Consider the following 14,878-nt stretch of genomic DNA (forward strand, 5'->3'; position numbering starts at 1 on the left):
AAAGGAGTGCTGCTCTGGCAAACACTGAGGCCGAAACTGAAGCCCTTACTGAAAGGGCAGCCGCCTCATGATTCTTTTTTAGGGCTACCTCCATCTTTTGCTCATTGGGATCTCTCATCTGAGCATCCCCATCCAGAGGGAGAAAAGCCCTAGACAGTAAAGCAGAGACTGGACCGTCCACTGCCGGGATTCGCAGCTGTTCCATGATCTCAGGTTCTAGAATATAAAATCTGTTAGCATAGTTAGTACCCTTCCTACATAGAAGTGGAGAGTCCCACTCCAACTTCATTACTGACTTAAAAGGAGCAGGGAAAGGAATGCACCTGGTGGACAGTCTTGGGACAGGCAGGACCAAAGCGCTTTTAGATACTGGCTCCTGTTGCTGGTGCTGCTGTGTTAAGTTCAGGTCTAAAGCAGTCAACACTTTGTGAAACAGAGGAGGGAAATGGACCTCCAGAAAAAGTCTAGCAGAGCCAAAGTCCTCCAGCTCGGACCCATCACTCCATTCCCCATCCCCTTCATCCAAAACGTCATCTCCCCCATCATCAGAGTGACTTTCATTAACTATAAGTTCCCTCCGTCTGTCTTGCCCTTTAGCAGCAGAACGGGGACCAGGAGAGTGGGCTATGTCTGGCTCCTGTTGCTGTAACTGCCCCCTTAGGGAAGGGCGATTGATTGTATTGCCTTGCTGGGAAAAGGACCCTCGGGCTCCCTGTCCCCCTTGCGTGGGTAAATCCCCTAGGATGGCCTCTCTAAGTTGACGCAGCACAGCAGGAGAGAAGAGGTCAGACAGTAATTGCTGCTGAATTATTGGGTAAGGCTCCTGGAGGGGCTCCCTAGCCGGGGCTTGGGAAGGTGTTTCATGCTGGGCTGACCTGGTGATGCCTTCGTCCTCAGAAGACAGCGAGTCCAGTTGCCTCAACATATTAGGAATGAGGCAGGGAGGATCGGGAGAATGGGGAGGGGCTGCATGAGAACGCTGTTTGCGTGCCCTTAACGTGGCCTGGATGCCTCCCTCAGCAGCAGCAGCCGTCGAGATATCAAGCAGTACAGAAGTGCTCCGTTCAGTCATGACCGGTGCTAATGCAGAAGCGCCTTCCGAAATGGCGGACACTGCTGTGTTCGGATCCAAAATGGTGGCCGCAACCGCCTTATCACGCTTCAGCGCTATCTCCTCCTGCAGCCCTGCCGGGGGAATGAGCCCATCCCCATATCGACTTACCCCGCTGCCTAGCAGAGCCGGGTGCGAGGCTGGTGAGCTGCGCAAAAAGATTCCTGAAGAAGACCCTTCCTTTGGGTCATCCTCGCCAGTAAGCAGCCGTTGCTGAACAGTGGCGGGAAAGCGCAGTGATCGGGAACTGACCGAAGCCGCAGCTGGGTATTGCCCGATTTTCTTAAGATGCTTCTTTCTGGAAACATAGCTCTTTTCCTCCCCTGACTTGGATCTTTTTCCTTTTTCCATAGCTCAGATCGAGAGGGAAAAAAAGGGGGGGGGAGTGAAACTGACAAGAGAATACTCTGACAGAAGCTGGGGAGATACAGAGGACGTGAGGTGAAACTGACAGAAAGTGAGAAGCAGATTGGAAGACAAACAGGTTAGTCAAAGTAAACATACACAGTAAGGGAAGGAGAAAATGCTGGAAAGTTTTAGCTAGGAATAGACTATCTCTAAATAAGGAGAGAATCCAAGAGGATGTGCTCCGGGCTGAGACAGGAAACTAAAACTGAGCCTCAGCAACAGGGGAGGAGCAAAAATTCGCTGAAGCGTTTCCTGTCTCTGGGCTGTAGGAGGAGCTATATTACCCACTTGGAGACCTCTGTCATCCATGAGAGAATCAGAGAGTGTTGAGACTTTCGAGGACAATGAGGGAGGGGGTGTGGTTGACACTGTGCCAGTTCCCACGGACAGTTCTCCCGCCAAAGAAGACTTTGCACCACCTCCAGACACCCCAAGAGAGCCGTTGGGGAATGTCCTGGCATGTGCGCCAACTCCACCCCCTGAGCTCCCCTCCTGACACTCCCCGCCTCCTGAAGCCGAGCCGGCACCTATTGAGCCCGTACTGTCAGATGAGCCGGCGGAGGCGCGCCCCCTCTTGCTCCGTGCGAGATGCTGTGAGAAGCGCTTCGGTCAGAGGGAGGGTCTTCAAAGGAGTCAGAAATTACGGGCGAAGACCTTTCCTACTTAAGGCAGTGCCCCCCTGACCTGGGTGCTGTGTCAACTGTCTTCATACACTGCAGAGTATGCTTAAGTAGCTTAGTTAGGGACAGTAGTGACTTAGCATAGTTAAGTCTATGAAGCACGCTGCCTTTGATGTCTCCATTACTCTAATAAAACAAGAATTAATTTCATCCTCGTCTGTCTCGTGATTCGCAGTCTGGGTAGGACAGCCCCATAACCAGTCCTGAACCCAGGCTGGAATGGGTCAAGGTAATCTGCTTCATCCAACAGCACCTGCGACTGCTGTGCCAGAATCCTCTTGACCACCTTTCCTAAAAAGGGGGTATTTGCGACCAGGCGGTAGTTGTCACAAACCAAATGGGTCTAGGATGAGCTTTTTCAGAAGCAGTTGGATCACCGCCTTTTTCAGGGGAGCTGGGACCATTCCCTTTCACAAAGACATGTTGACCACACCCTGGATCCACTCAATCATGCTCCCTTGGCAAGCTTTAATAAGCCAAGAAGGGCAAGGGTTGAGAGGACATGTTACTGGCTGCATTGTTGCAAGCACCTTGTCAACATCATCTGACTGCATCAACTGAAATTGATCCCAAGAGATTCCAGCAGACGCTGCACTAGACACCTCACTGGGGACTACAGTATATGTGGATGAGGCATCAAGATTGCTACACAGGCGAGCAACTTTACCCTCGAAGTGCCTTGCAAACAATTCACAGTGGGCTTCCGAAGGCTCTAAAACTCCATTTCCTGGAGTTGATGTTAATGGACTCTGGACAATATAAAAAATCTCCACTGGACAGCTACTTGAGAATGCGATGGAGGCAGAGAAATGGGCCTTCTCTGCTGCCCTCACTGCCACACAGTAAGCACAGTTATACTGTTTTTCTCGTGCCAGGTCAGCCTCACAGCATGTCTTTCACCATTTGCACTCTAGCCATTGTCTAGCATGTTTCATTGCCCGTAGTTCATTAGTGTACCACGGTGCAAACCGGACTCCACAATGCCAGAGAGGGAGCCCAGGGGCAACCATGTCAACAGATGAACATGTCTTGTTTCACAGCATGACAAGAGCTTCAACAGGATCACCTGCTCTATCTACTGGAAACTCCCCAAGGGCAATCAGTAATCCAGTGAATTCCATTAGTCTCTGGGGACCATCTTAATCTGTGCACCACAGTTGCAAGGGAGGATTGGAGCCTTAAGTCCAAACACCAGGAAGTGATCTGACCATGACAACAGGGTGACATCCACCCCCCCAAATCTCTAGGCCACCCCTTCCTCCATCTGGAGCAGTGGATTCACCAGTGACAACTTGAGACAGCCCCATGGTTGTCATCGAGACCATAAAGTCCTGAACTAGAACACTAGAGGCAGCCTCAGCATAGATATTGAAAATACCCAGAACTATCATTCTGGGCTCCTCCAACACCACAGCCAAGATGGCCTCTTCCAGCTGGGTCAGAGAAGCTGCTGGGAAGCAGGGTAATGGTACACCAGCAGCAGCCCTAGTTTACTGTTTTCTTGGCCCAACACCAGGGAAGGCCCTCACAGCCAGCTCCATGATAGATTGGTTTCCTGGCTACAGAGATGGAAACTCTGTGGACCACAGCACCCCTTCCCCCATCCCTGTAGCCTGTGTTGGTATTGCACTGACTATCCAAGTGGGCAAAGCTGAGTCAGATCAATTCCTCCCAGCTCATCCACCCAGGTTTTGGTAATACACACCAGATCTACACCCTCATCCACGATCAAATCATGGATAAGTGTGGTCTTATTGTGTACCGATCTGGCATTAAACAACAGCATGCACAGGCCAGCAAGCACGGCAAAGAACTACAAGGACTTCAATGAAATTAGAGCTTGCATTGGTTGGGTAAACACTGAAGGAGAAGTAGGGCATATTGCCCCAGCTCACAAATCCCAGCTGAAAGTCCTTACCTGTATTTTAGAAGCAACTTCAGCACCACAGAACGGATTATGGGGTTTTTATCCACCACATCATTAAAAGGAGACAGAGATTTTGTATGCACCCTGCAGTTTCCTGAACCTAAAGAAATAATGAAACTTGGTATAAAGGCATGAAAAAGTCAAATTGTTCAAGGTACAGCAAATGATAAAGATCATATGCACATACCTCTCAAAGGCACCTCATGAAGAAAGAGGAGGTTCAGCAGATCCTGGATCACAGCTTTTTCTGGGGGCTCATTGTCTTTGAAACACATAGTAGAAACCAGGTCTATGAAGAAACTGTTGCAAAACTTACGAAACTGGGCGTTTTTTTCTATGCCAATGCTGCGGGGGGAAAACGTGAGCAATTACCTTTCTGGTCAACTGCAGAACTTGCATCACAAAACGCATGAGTAATCCTAAGAAATGCTTGGCCAACAGGGTGATATTAAGTCCTCTGAAATTAAAGGCCAGAGGCTTAAAATCATTGCCAGAATTATCAATTGCTGATGAGGGTAACAAAGGCATTACCTGAGTTCTTTGGATACTTCAGGAGAATAGCCATCTGGTAGTTCAACGTGACAGAGTGGACAGGACATCTGTCCTGGCACCAGCCATTGTTTGATACAACTGTGACAAAACACATGATCACAAGGAAGGTTGACTGGATCCCCTGGATCTCCCAAACAAATTGGACACGGCCTCAAACCATACCTGTGAATTCAACAACCACAGTAAATGTGAACATATTTTTAATTAGTGAGTGCACTGTCTATATCATGGGTTCGCAAACTTTCTATCCCTCAAGGTCCACTTGAGAGGACTAAAAATTACTCTCTCTCTCTCTCTCTCTCTCTCTCTCTCACACACACACACACACACACACACACACACACACACAGTTCAAAATAGTAGTGCAGGGGCTGAGCCCATCACAAAACGGACTTGGAGTTTGGTATAATCAGCTGACAATTGCTGACATAATTTTCTACCAGTATCTAATCCCTCTTTGGAAATCATTAGATTCTTCGACATAGCACTTTCCTTGTGGCAGGGAGCTCTATTGTTCAGCTTTCATCAAACCAAGTATAGACACTGGCTCTGGAGGTATTATGAGTCAGCCACCCCATTTTAGGCAAAATGTGCTGATCCAGAGGCTCTAAATGGAGACGGCTTTTTTATTTTATATTTTCCTTCCCACAGGCCTCGCAAAAGACTTCAACTCATCCCCTGCAATCTCTTCTCTCCTTCTTCCACATTTAACATGTGCCCAATTCATTCCCCACAAACTACTCATTTCTTCTATCCCTTCTCCCTTCTCCCATCCCTATTCCTCCTTTAACAGTTTCTATCTCTTATCTGCTCTGTTTCTCTAGTCCCAATTTGTTATTTTTAAAGTATTAACCTTTCAACTGTTTCTCATTCTCTTCAAAGATCCTTTCACCTCAGAGGACGACTGAAGTGGGAGTGGGTGAGTGGAGATGTGCAGCAGAGGGACCAGAATGCACAGCAACAGTTTTGAGCAGTTCTCCTTTTCTTCTTCCTCCTTCCCATTGTTTCTCTTTCTTCTCTCACACTCAGACACTTTGTCTGTCCTTCTGTCCTGCATTTCCCTTTCTTCACTTCTTTTTCCTCCCCTCTGCTGTTCAATGCCACAGCCTCACTCTCTACCCAACTCATGGCTTTTCACTGCACATGCAGGGAGCTGCTGCTGCTGCTGGCATCAGTCCAACCAAAAGGCCAGGGTGAGCAGCAGTGCTGAGGCCCACCTGAAAGTGGGCAGAGTCCCACTTGATGGTCCTTGGTTCCCACATCTTGAGAAATGTCAGCCTAGACCCATGTGACTATCACAGGAAATAGGACAATATACGCATTAGCATAGTAGTCTCCCATTTCCCTTCAAAAGAAACAGCAGTTCAAATATTTTTATTATTGTTTCTGAAGGACTGCCTTTTCCCATTTTAACCAGCCCATCTTCATTAACAGAACCCCTTCTTCAAAGCCTCTCTGCCTTTAGAGGTGAAGAAAAAGTTAGGGTGTATTGAAACCATGCCTTGGTTTTATTTCTTGATAGTGGATTGGCGTATGATGTTTATTTTTACTGTTTTAGCGGTAAGCAGCTTTGAACACCAAAGTATAAAAATGTGAAATAAATTATGTCATATATTTTATCATGGGGGAAGTGGTACTGATCTATTAGGAAACACTGAAATAAGCTCTTATTTTGGGATGGATTCTGTCTATGGCAGTGGTTCTTAACCTTTTTTAGGTCAAAGACCCCTTTGACAATTTGATGAAAGCTATGGACCGCTCTCCAGAAAAATGCACATAAACACACAACAAATTTTTTTTGCACACATTTTATCTTATTGCATTGGAAATTGATTTTTGCACCTGATTCACAGAGCCCCTAAAGCCCACCCATGGTCCCATAAGTTAAGAACCCCTGGTCAAAGGGAGTATCAAATCATTCCAAAAAGTTTACCTGCAAAATGATAAACTGATTTCCTCCTTGCACTGGCACAGCACTTTCATCACTGCAGTGAATGTGTTATGAGTTTTGATGTCAGAATTCCATTGAAAGCACTGAAAAGAATAAAACAATGCTGTCATATTCCATGTGTGAAGTAAAAGTGAATGGGGAAAAAACCTTAAACGTAGAAAAACAATCCAGTTCTGTTGTTATCATAAGGTTCTGCACATTCATCACTACGATAACACATAACAGTTCAATAGCAGAACATGCATTTATTCAGATTGGCTTTCACAAGCTAGCCAATCTGCTGTTCCAACTGGCTTTCTTGTATTTTTATTATAGCAGCGATGCATAGCCACCCTACACATGTCTTCTCAGTAGGTCCAAGTTCACTAAGACTCCCAGGTATGCCTAGATCTGCTTGGCAACCACTGGCTGAAGGACCTCCCCCCCCCCAATTTATAGAATGCTCTCCCCAGCAAGGCTTGCCTGGCACTGACATTAACATCCTTTCAGTGCCAGGTTAAAATGTACCCCCTTTGTATTTAGGACTATAGCTGTAATGTTTTATTTTAATTATTGTTTTGCCTTGTTTTAACTGTTGGGAAAGGCTAGTAGCACATTAATAATAATATACAAAAAAAAGTTCTCCATATTTTCCAGTGTGGGTCTCCTCAGATAGAGCAAAATAAAAACCCACTGCCAGTTAAAGCCTTAAAAAATTTGCTTAGATGGCAGACCGTGGCACAAATTGATGTTTTCCCCTCTTAATGGGGATGCGTGTAATTGTTTCCCTCTATCAGTTCTGGCTTCTGGGAGAAAACAGTAAGCCCCATTCCCCAGTGGTTAGTGAGGAGTGTCACATGAAGTTCCTTGCTGCAACACTTGCACTCCCCGTTATTTTGCCCTATACGTGTACTTCTTGCAAAGAGAAGTCTGCTGCTGCTGCCGGCATTGTTCAACAGATGCACCAGCAACTGCATCTAAACTGTTTGGGCTTAGAGTACTTCACTGCATCAGGCTTATGTTCTCTGCTGTGTTGGTTCCATGAGCAGGCTAATGGCTGTTAATTTTATCTGGAAGCCCCCTCCCCCAATTAATGAACACCCATGAAAAACTGAGATCAAGACAAGTACAATATATCAATTAAAGCATTAAAAAACAGCTCCACAAGAGGAGCATATAATTGGGTCTGTTTAAAAATGCATTGCCTCAGCAGGAGATATATTTTAATCAGTATAAAAAGTGTGCCACCCTCAAGAGAGGGAACCTTTTTCAGATGGAATTTCACAGTCTGAGTGTTATTACCAGGAAGGCCCACTTTCACGTCCCCATCAAGGTTATCTCCAAGCAGGGGTTCAGATGTTAAATGCAATGCATGAGCAGATTCACTGGGGTGGGAAAGAGGTGGTCCTTCAGATAATCTGATCCCACGCCATTTAGAGTGTTATAGTAAATCACCTCTCAATACCTCTTACCATGAAAACCCTATGAATATATGTATAAAAAAAGATTCATAGGGTCGCTGTAAGTCATAATTGACTTGCATATAACAAAGGTAATAATCAGCATTTTGAATTGTGTCCAGAAACAAATTAGAATCCTGTGCAATGAAAAAGAACTGATACAACATGTTCCTAAACTAAGGAGCAGAACTCTGGCTGTTGCATTTTCCAAGCTTTCTTCAACAGCAACCCCACATAGAGCACGCTGTAGTAGTCCAATCTAGATGTAACCAGGGTATATGGGGCAGTGGGCAATTTGGCATTAATCCAGGAAAAGGATGCAGCTGACACATAGCTGAAGCTGTGCAAAAGCATTCCTGGCCACAGCTGCCAACTTGGCCCCCAGGAGCAACCCCTCAACTGTGGATCTGATCCATCAAGCAGAATGCAATGCCATAAAGCACAAGTTGCACTTCTAAGCCTACATCACCTTCCTGACCAAAAGCACTTTGATTTTGTTCTGGATAAAAATTCAACTTATTAGCCAATACACAGCCCATCGCTGCCCTTAGGCAACTGTTCATGATCCCTCAATGGCTTCCTTGGTGTTTTAAGAGGAGATGAAAGAGAGCTGGGTATCATCTACACATGTGGCGGCATCCAACTCCAGATCCAGTTGTTTCATGTAGATGTTAAACAGCATGCATGACAAGATAGATCCTTGTTTTTTTTGTTGTTGTTAGGTGCCTTCAAGTTGACTACGACTTATGGCGACCCTATGAATCAGCAATCTCCAACAGCATCTGTCGTGAACCACCCTGTTCCGATGATTTATTTGGAGAGAAACAAACCATGAGTGCTGGTCTGCATATAACACTAAGCCAGTGCTCATGATCTGATTCTTCCTGGCTTGGGAAAGGGAGGAGTGGAGCTGGTGTGATTTGAGCAGTGAACACAAGCATGCTTTCTTGTTCATATTAAGACACAGTTTCTTTAGACTGTGCCTTACTATGACTAGCAAACCAGGCAAATGTCTTTTATTGGCTCCAGTGTGTCTGAACTTTTTCCTGAAATTCAAGTTGAAGAAAAACAGGTAGAAGTCCTAGGAAAATGAGAATGGACAACTGTCAAGTAAATATGTGGGCGAGCACAAGTCTCCAAGCAACTAGCCCATATTATCTGACTGAATAAGCTGAAGGATATCCATCAAAATAAGATAAGCACATTCCATGAGCACATTCCTGGATCATGCTCTAAATGCGGAATCCAGCCGGAGCAGATGTGAATGGTTTTATTAACTAAGTGTCCTGTGCCCGTTTTCAGAAGAGAGAGGTAGAGATGAACTGGAACCGGCAGAACAGGAAGTGTGCCTCTATCCTTATCCAGACATGTGCCCCAGCGCTATTATTACTGAAGTATACACTAAGACATGGGGTGGATCAGGGTATCTTTCGCTCAGGAGAGGAAAATTTATTTGAAATGTATTGTTGTTCTTTTACTGTATGTTGTTGAACTGTGTTTTGTTGTAATATGACTTGTATTTTAATATGTATTTTGTATTTTCCTTTCACATGTGTTTAATTGTGGTAGCCTATGGCTGAGCAATAAAGATTCATTTCATTTCATTAACTGTTTAGCAAATCAGTCACAGTGGACCATCAAGGGCTCCTCCTCTTCACCCTTGGGATTCAGATGTAACAGACTCTTCACAACTTGAGACAGCTCTGCTGGTCAAAACTGAGCCAAAGTAATCAGCAGCAAAGTGAGATTTTCTTTACTGGTGTAACATCCACAGAGTAGGCTCTAAAACACTCTTAACTTGTATTCAATTTATCTCATCCCAGGTCTGCCTCCACCATTGACCTAACCAGCTGCCCAGGTTATTTCACTGCCTCAGCTCCTTGGAAAACCAAGGAGCTTGGGCCGTGGCTGAAGAGAGGTACTGCTTAGAAGTGACTGTATCAATTGTCTGGGGCATTTTCCAGTTGTAGAGGTTGACCAGAGTTTTAGCAAAGTCAAACAAGGAAATAGGAAAATACACTAGAGTAACCTGCAGCCCAATGCCTCTATGTGATCCCCCCATTTGTCATTTAAAAACATTTCTGAAAAAATTTTCAGGATTGTTTTTTAAAAATTGATTTTTTCCTATGGGTCCCCCCCCCGTGATCCCAAAAGGTGGGTTTTTTTGTGCTCTCTAAGGCTCCTCCAAACAAATTTTCATGTTCAATTTTTTAGATACAGTGTCTAAACTTTCTGTACTAACTACCCCAGTATAATATCAAAAGGTTTTTTGTGGCCCTTCAGAGCCCCACAGATTTGTCCATTTTGCTTTTTAAAAAAAACACCCTAGTTGTTGTTTTTTAAACTGACCTCTCTCACGGGTCTTCTGCTAGAATTCTGTACTACTAAGAAGTTTTTGTGGCTACACAAAATATGGGTCAATATTAGCCCCTTGGCCGCAAAAGAGTTAGCCACCTCTGCCCTAGAGCCATCAGGAAACCATTTGGTTCATGACCACTACAGGAATCCCAGTACGCTTAAGCCCAGTCAGGAAATGATCTGTCTGTTATAATTTTCAAACTCCTTTACCTCAAATTTCCACTATTTCCTGGGCAGCAAATGCTAAATCCAGATGGTGTTCTGCAACATGGGGACAGGGGAAGCAAACAGTAACTGAGACAGATCCACAGTGTCAAGGAGGCCATGAAATCCTGAGCCACAGCAGGCAAGTGGGTCTCAGTGTGGATGTTGAAGTCCTCCAAGAGAGTCAATTTGGGAAACACCACCCCCACGCTCAAGACACCTCCACTAACTCAGGCAGGTGGACTGCTGGATGTTCCATCCACTGCAGTGCCCAATGCCATCCCAATCCTTATCTCAATGCCCACCAGTAAATGAAGAATCTTGAGATTAGAGCAGAATTTAATTCCCCCTCATCAGCTGATGAGTGGGGGTTAAATTCTGCTGCGTTGGCTACAGGCACCTATTCCCTCCTGCAGCAAATGCAGAATGAACCCCGCCCTTCTGCAACCAGCTGACGTCACCTGTGGGCAATTGAGATGTGGGAATTATTTGTGGGTCAAATTGGCCCTTCCGGCTGTCCAAGATTAGCCTGTAGGTTGGAGGTTCTCCATCCCTGATTTACATCTACTCTGTTGCCTTGAACCCCCTTTCCTTCCCAGCTGTCTGCCTTTCTCTCTGGAAATGCTCAGCTTCCCTTACATTCCCTTCTGACTTCATCTCAAGTTCTTCTGTTTCCTTTCCTTGCTTAATCTTCCAAGGACCTTCTCTAGCTGCTGCTCTGCATGCTATATTCTATTTACTTGCTGATTGGGCATCTCCACATTTTCCTGCAGCATGGCTCTGCCCCACTTCCTTCGAGTTCCAATTTGTTATGTGCCTTCAAGTCGATTACGACTTATGAAGACCCTATGAATCAGCAACCTCCAATAGCATCTGTCGTGAACCACCCTGTTCAGATTGACAATTTCTAGCTTTCCCTGGTTCATGCTTCTCACATTCCATGTTCCTATTGTGTGCATTGTACAACTCCGGACTCTCCTTTAGCATCTGTGCGCATCAGCCTCTGGGCTTCCTTTCGGCTTTGACCCAGCTGTGTCATTAGTCACAGCGCTACTCATACTTGTCCTTTGTTCTTCCCCAGTAGCTCTGACCTGGGGGTCTCATCTTCCAGCATTTTGCATTCTCATTTTTGCATTCTCATCTCATGTTGCATTTTGGATACTCTGTTCATAGGAGTTTCGTGGTAAGAGGTATTCAGAGGTTGTTTACCACTGCCTTCCTCTGAGTTTGGATGCATCTTAGTCTGGTGTCTCAGCTTTCACCATTCCACCTTGGGTGCCCCTGCTAGGGGTCTAGCCTCTTGGTCTAGACTCCTGATGGCATTGCTCTCAGCTTCTTTGACATTCTCCCCCTCAATTAAACAACTGCTGGACTACTGTGCAACTCCCAAGTCTGCATTTGACAGCTTCATGGAGTCTCAGCAACCATTTGCTTTTAAAATTAGATTTTTAGCTCTTATAATTGGGATAAGAACTTGAAAATGTATGCAATACTCTTAAGAAACTGGGGCCAGGGCCCACTGAACAGATCTCCAGGGCTCCACATAGTTCTTGTCCCTCTTCCACCACTATCTTTTCTCAATCTCCATACCTTTGGTAATTAGCAAATATGTTTATATAGCTTATAATGAACAAAAAAAAGTGAAATCTTTTGTTGCAAAATATGAGTTACTTTGTCTAGTATACACATAACTCTGATCTTAAGGCCAACATTGTAACCTTAAACTTACTTAAGTGCACTAAGTACAATGGGATTTATACCCCAGTAGGTGTGTTTAGGAATGCAGTACAAGAATGAACAACAGGATGCACTTCCCAACATCTAAAGCAGAAATTCGTGGATAGGATTGCAATAGCTATAAAGAACTTAAGAAGAGTGGACACTTTCTCAAACGAGCAGATCAGTTCCAGTTCAATGGTTCACGGACACAACTCAACATTTCCCATCTCCTCAGTGCCAGGGCCTGCAGTTGGCAAGGGGGCTCTTCTCGTCATCCCATTGGCTGTAAAACTGCAAGACAAAATCTTCTCTACTGTGGCAGTCCAACTGTAGAATGCCCATCCCCTGGAAGTACAGATAGTGGAAACTCTGATGTCATTCCACCCACAAATATAAATAGTCTTATTCTCTCTGGCATTTGAAGTAAATTAGTAACACCCCCATTGGTTTTAGTATTCTCATGCTGTTGTTCTTATTGATAAGTTTAATTAATTGATTGTTTTAATCATCGTTATGTATTTGATGGATTTTATGTATGTTGGAAACCACCCTGGAATCACTTTGAAGTGCTGAAGGGTGGCCTATAAATTTTAGAAGTAAAATAAAATACAATCTAGTAAGTTCTCTGTGGATATGTGGGGAACTCTATGGAAGTGAAGCTGAGAAAATGGAAAATTCTAAGCGAAGTATGAAGAGGTTTTTTTAAAAAACTAATACAAGGAAGAGGCGAAAAGATAAATTCTAAGTGCTCTACCTGTTGACAAAAGCAAGTTCTGAGTGCTGAAATGGGATAGATATATATTTTAACTTGTTTATGTCAATGACCAGCCAAGTAAGGAAAGGATGCTGCTTAAATTGACATTTCCAACCAAATGAGAAAAGGGATCTTACATTTCCAAGCCTTGAGGTGTACCCCTTTACCACCTCCTGCACCTCTGGGATCTTTGTTTCTGCTCCAAGCAGGACATGTTCCATAAAGAGCGACACTGAGAAAATCCGATTCCATCGGTTCCTGTTTCAAAGAAAAATCTGAATTATGGCATGTGCGCACGCACACACACACGAGTTATGGCATATATGTAGGAAGGAAGTACCAGATTGAGGGAGGACTCTTGCTATATAATAAAATTAAAAGATCATCACTGCCTTCGGCAGAAACAAACTAACCTTTTTTTCTTTACAAAATTCAATCCAAGATGGAAGTGAAGATATTATTTGGGAAGAACCAGCACAACTGACCCAACCCACCAGTAAACTGCAGCCAAGGAGGCCAGTGCTAAGTGAATGCAGCAGCACAGATGCACAGCATCTCTATTCACACTTATTTTATTCAAGAGGTAGCTCAACAGCCACATCTGTCCCAATGAGCCTCTCTAATGGGGAGAGAACAGACCGTTGGTCTCACCGCAAAGGTGGTTTTCCCAGGTATCATGCCATCACGTGGGTTTTAGTGCCATCTACTGTCCAAAGGTAAGAATGCACTGGAGCCAAGACCTGGGCTGCTACTTCCGGTCCCACCCCAGTTCATTTGTGATGAGGCCAAAGTGAGACATCTGAACAGTCATAAACGGAACAGGCAAAACAGCCAAGAAAAAACTGTACAGTTTTGTGTACAGTTTTGTGTTATTTTTATTGTATTTTTAATGTTCACTGCCCAGAGAGCTGTTGCTAGTCGGGCGGTATATAAGCTTAAATAAATAAATAAATAAATAAATAAATAAAAGAGTAACTGTCCAACGAAGGGGTAGCAACAGCCAGAACACATACTCAAAGGTCTTGACTCATTAACACATTTAAACTTATTGAAATTGAAGTAACATTACCACTAAAAACGTACATGAAAAGATGATACAGTATAATCCAGCCAGGCAGCCTCCATCAGGGAGGGCCATGATGGCATGATACCTGGGAAAACCACCTTTAAGGTGAGACCAACGGTCCGTTTTCCCCATTTAGCATGCCATCACATGGGATGTACCAAAGCAGCCCTAGTAGGGAGGGACTACCTGCTGCCTAAACATGAGAAATAACCTGTTGCAGAACACGCCTCCCGAACGAAACATCAGCAGAGGCATAGTGGTCCATACTATAGTGCCTGATGAATGAGTCTGGAGTAGACCGTATCACCAGCCTGTAAATATCTGAAAGAGGTGCAATTGTTGCGAACACAGCTGTGGTAGCTGCCAACCTGGTAGAATGCACCATGATATTGCAAGGCACTGGAAGCTCGAGTGACTCGTGGACCAGAGCAATGCAGGTGCACAACCAGCAAAATAAGGTAGATCTCACCGCTTTCTGTCCCAGAGTTAGCCATATGACTTGGTTACAGCAAAGGTAAACCTTGAGGGCTCTGCCCGGCTTTCTCGAGCAGGTGAGCAGGATTAGGGCAAAAGGATGGGAATACTATGTCCTGGTTACTGTGACACACAGAGCTTACTTTGTGTTGGAAAGATTGGTCTAGATGTAAAACTACTAAAATCTTATGAAAAGTGCAGAGATGGCGGGTTGATGAAAGACCTCCCAACTCTG

The 14,878-nt window shown here is 44.8% G+C and overlaps 1 protein-coding gene across 6 annotated transcripts in view; it reads right to left on the reverse strand.

Moving 5' to 3' along the window:
* The window catches only part of RNF213 (ring finger protein 213), a 231,935-nt gene that overhangs the window by 49,852 nt on the left and 167,205 nt on the right, over positions 1-14,878 (reverse strand). For all 6 annotated transcript variants that reach the window (XR_009761276.1, XM_061615791.1, XM_061615789.1 and 3 more), the window contains exons 41-45: positions 13,241-13,361; positions 6,612-6,712; positions 4,658-4,840; positions 4,314-4,471; positions 4,118-4,226 (exon numbers count right to left, since the gene is read on the reverse strand). Coding sequence is in view for 5 of the 6 variants with exons in the window: in XM_061615791.1 (XP_061471775.1) it covers positions 4,118-4,226; positions 4,314-4,471; positions 4,658-4,840; positions 6,612-6,712; positions 13,241-13,361 (672 nt within the window). In the remaining variant the exon portion in view is untranslated. The remainder of the gene's footprint in view (positions 1-4,117; positions 4,227-4,313; positions 4,472-4,657; positions 4,841-6,611; positions 6,713-13,240; positions 13,362-14,878) is intronic.

Source organism: Rhineura floridana, chromosome 3 (assembly GCF_030035675.1).
Source record: "Rhineura floridana isolate rRhiFlo1 chromosome 3, rRhiFlo1.hap2, whole genome shotgun sequence".
Lineage (NCBI taxonomy): Eukaryota > Metazoa > Chordata > Lepidosauria > Squamata > Rhineuridae > Rhineura > Rhineura floridana.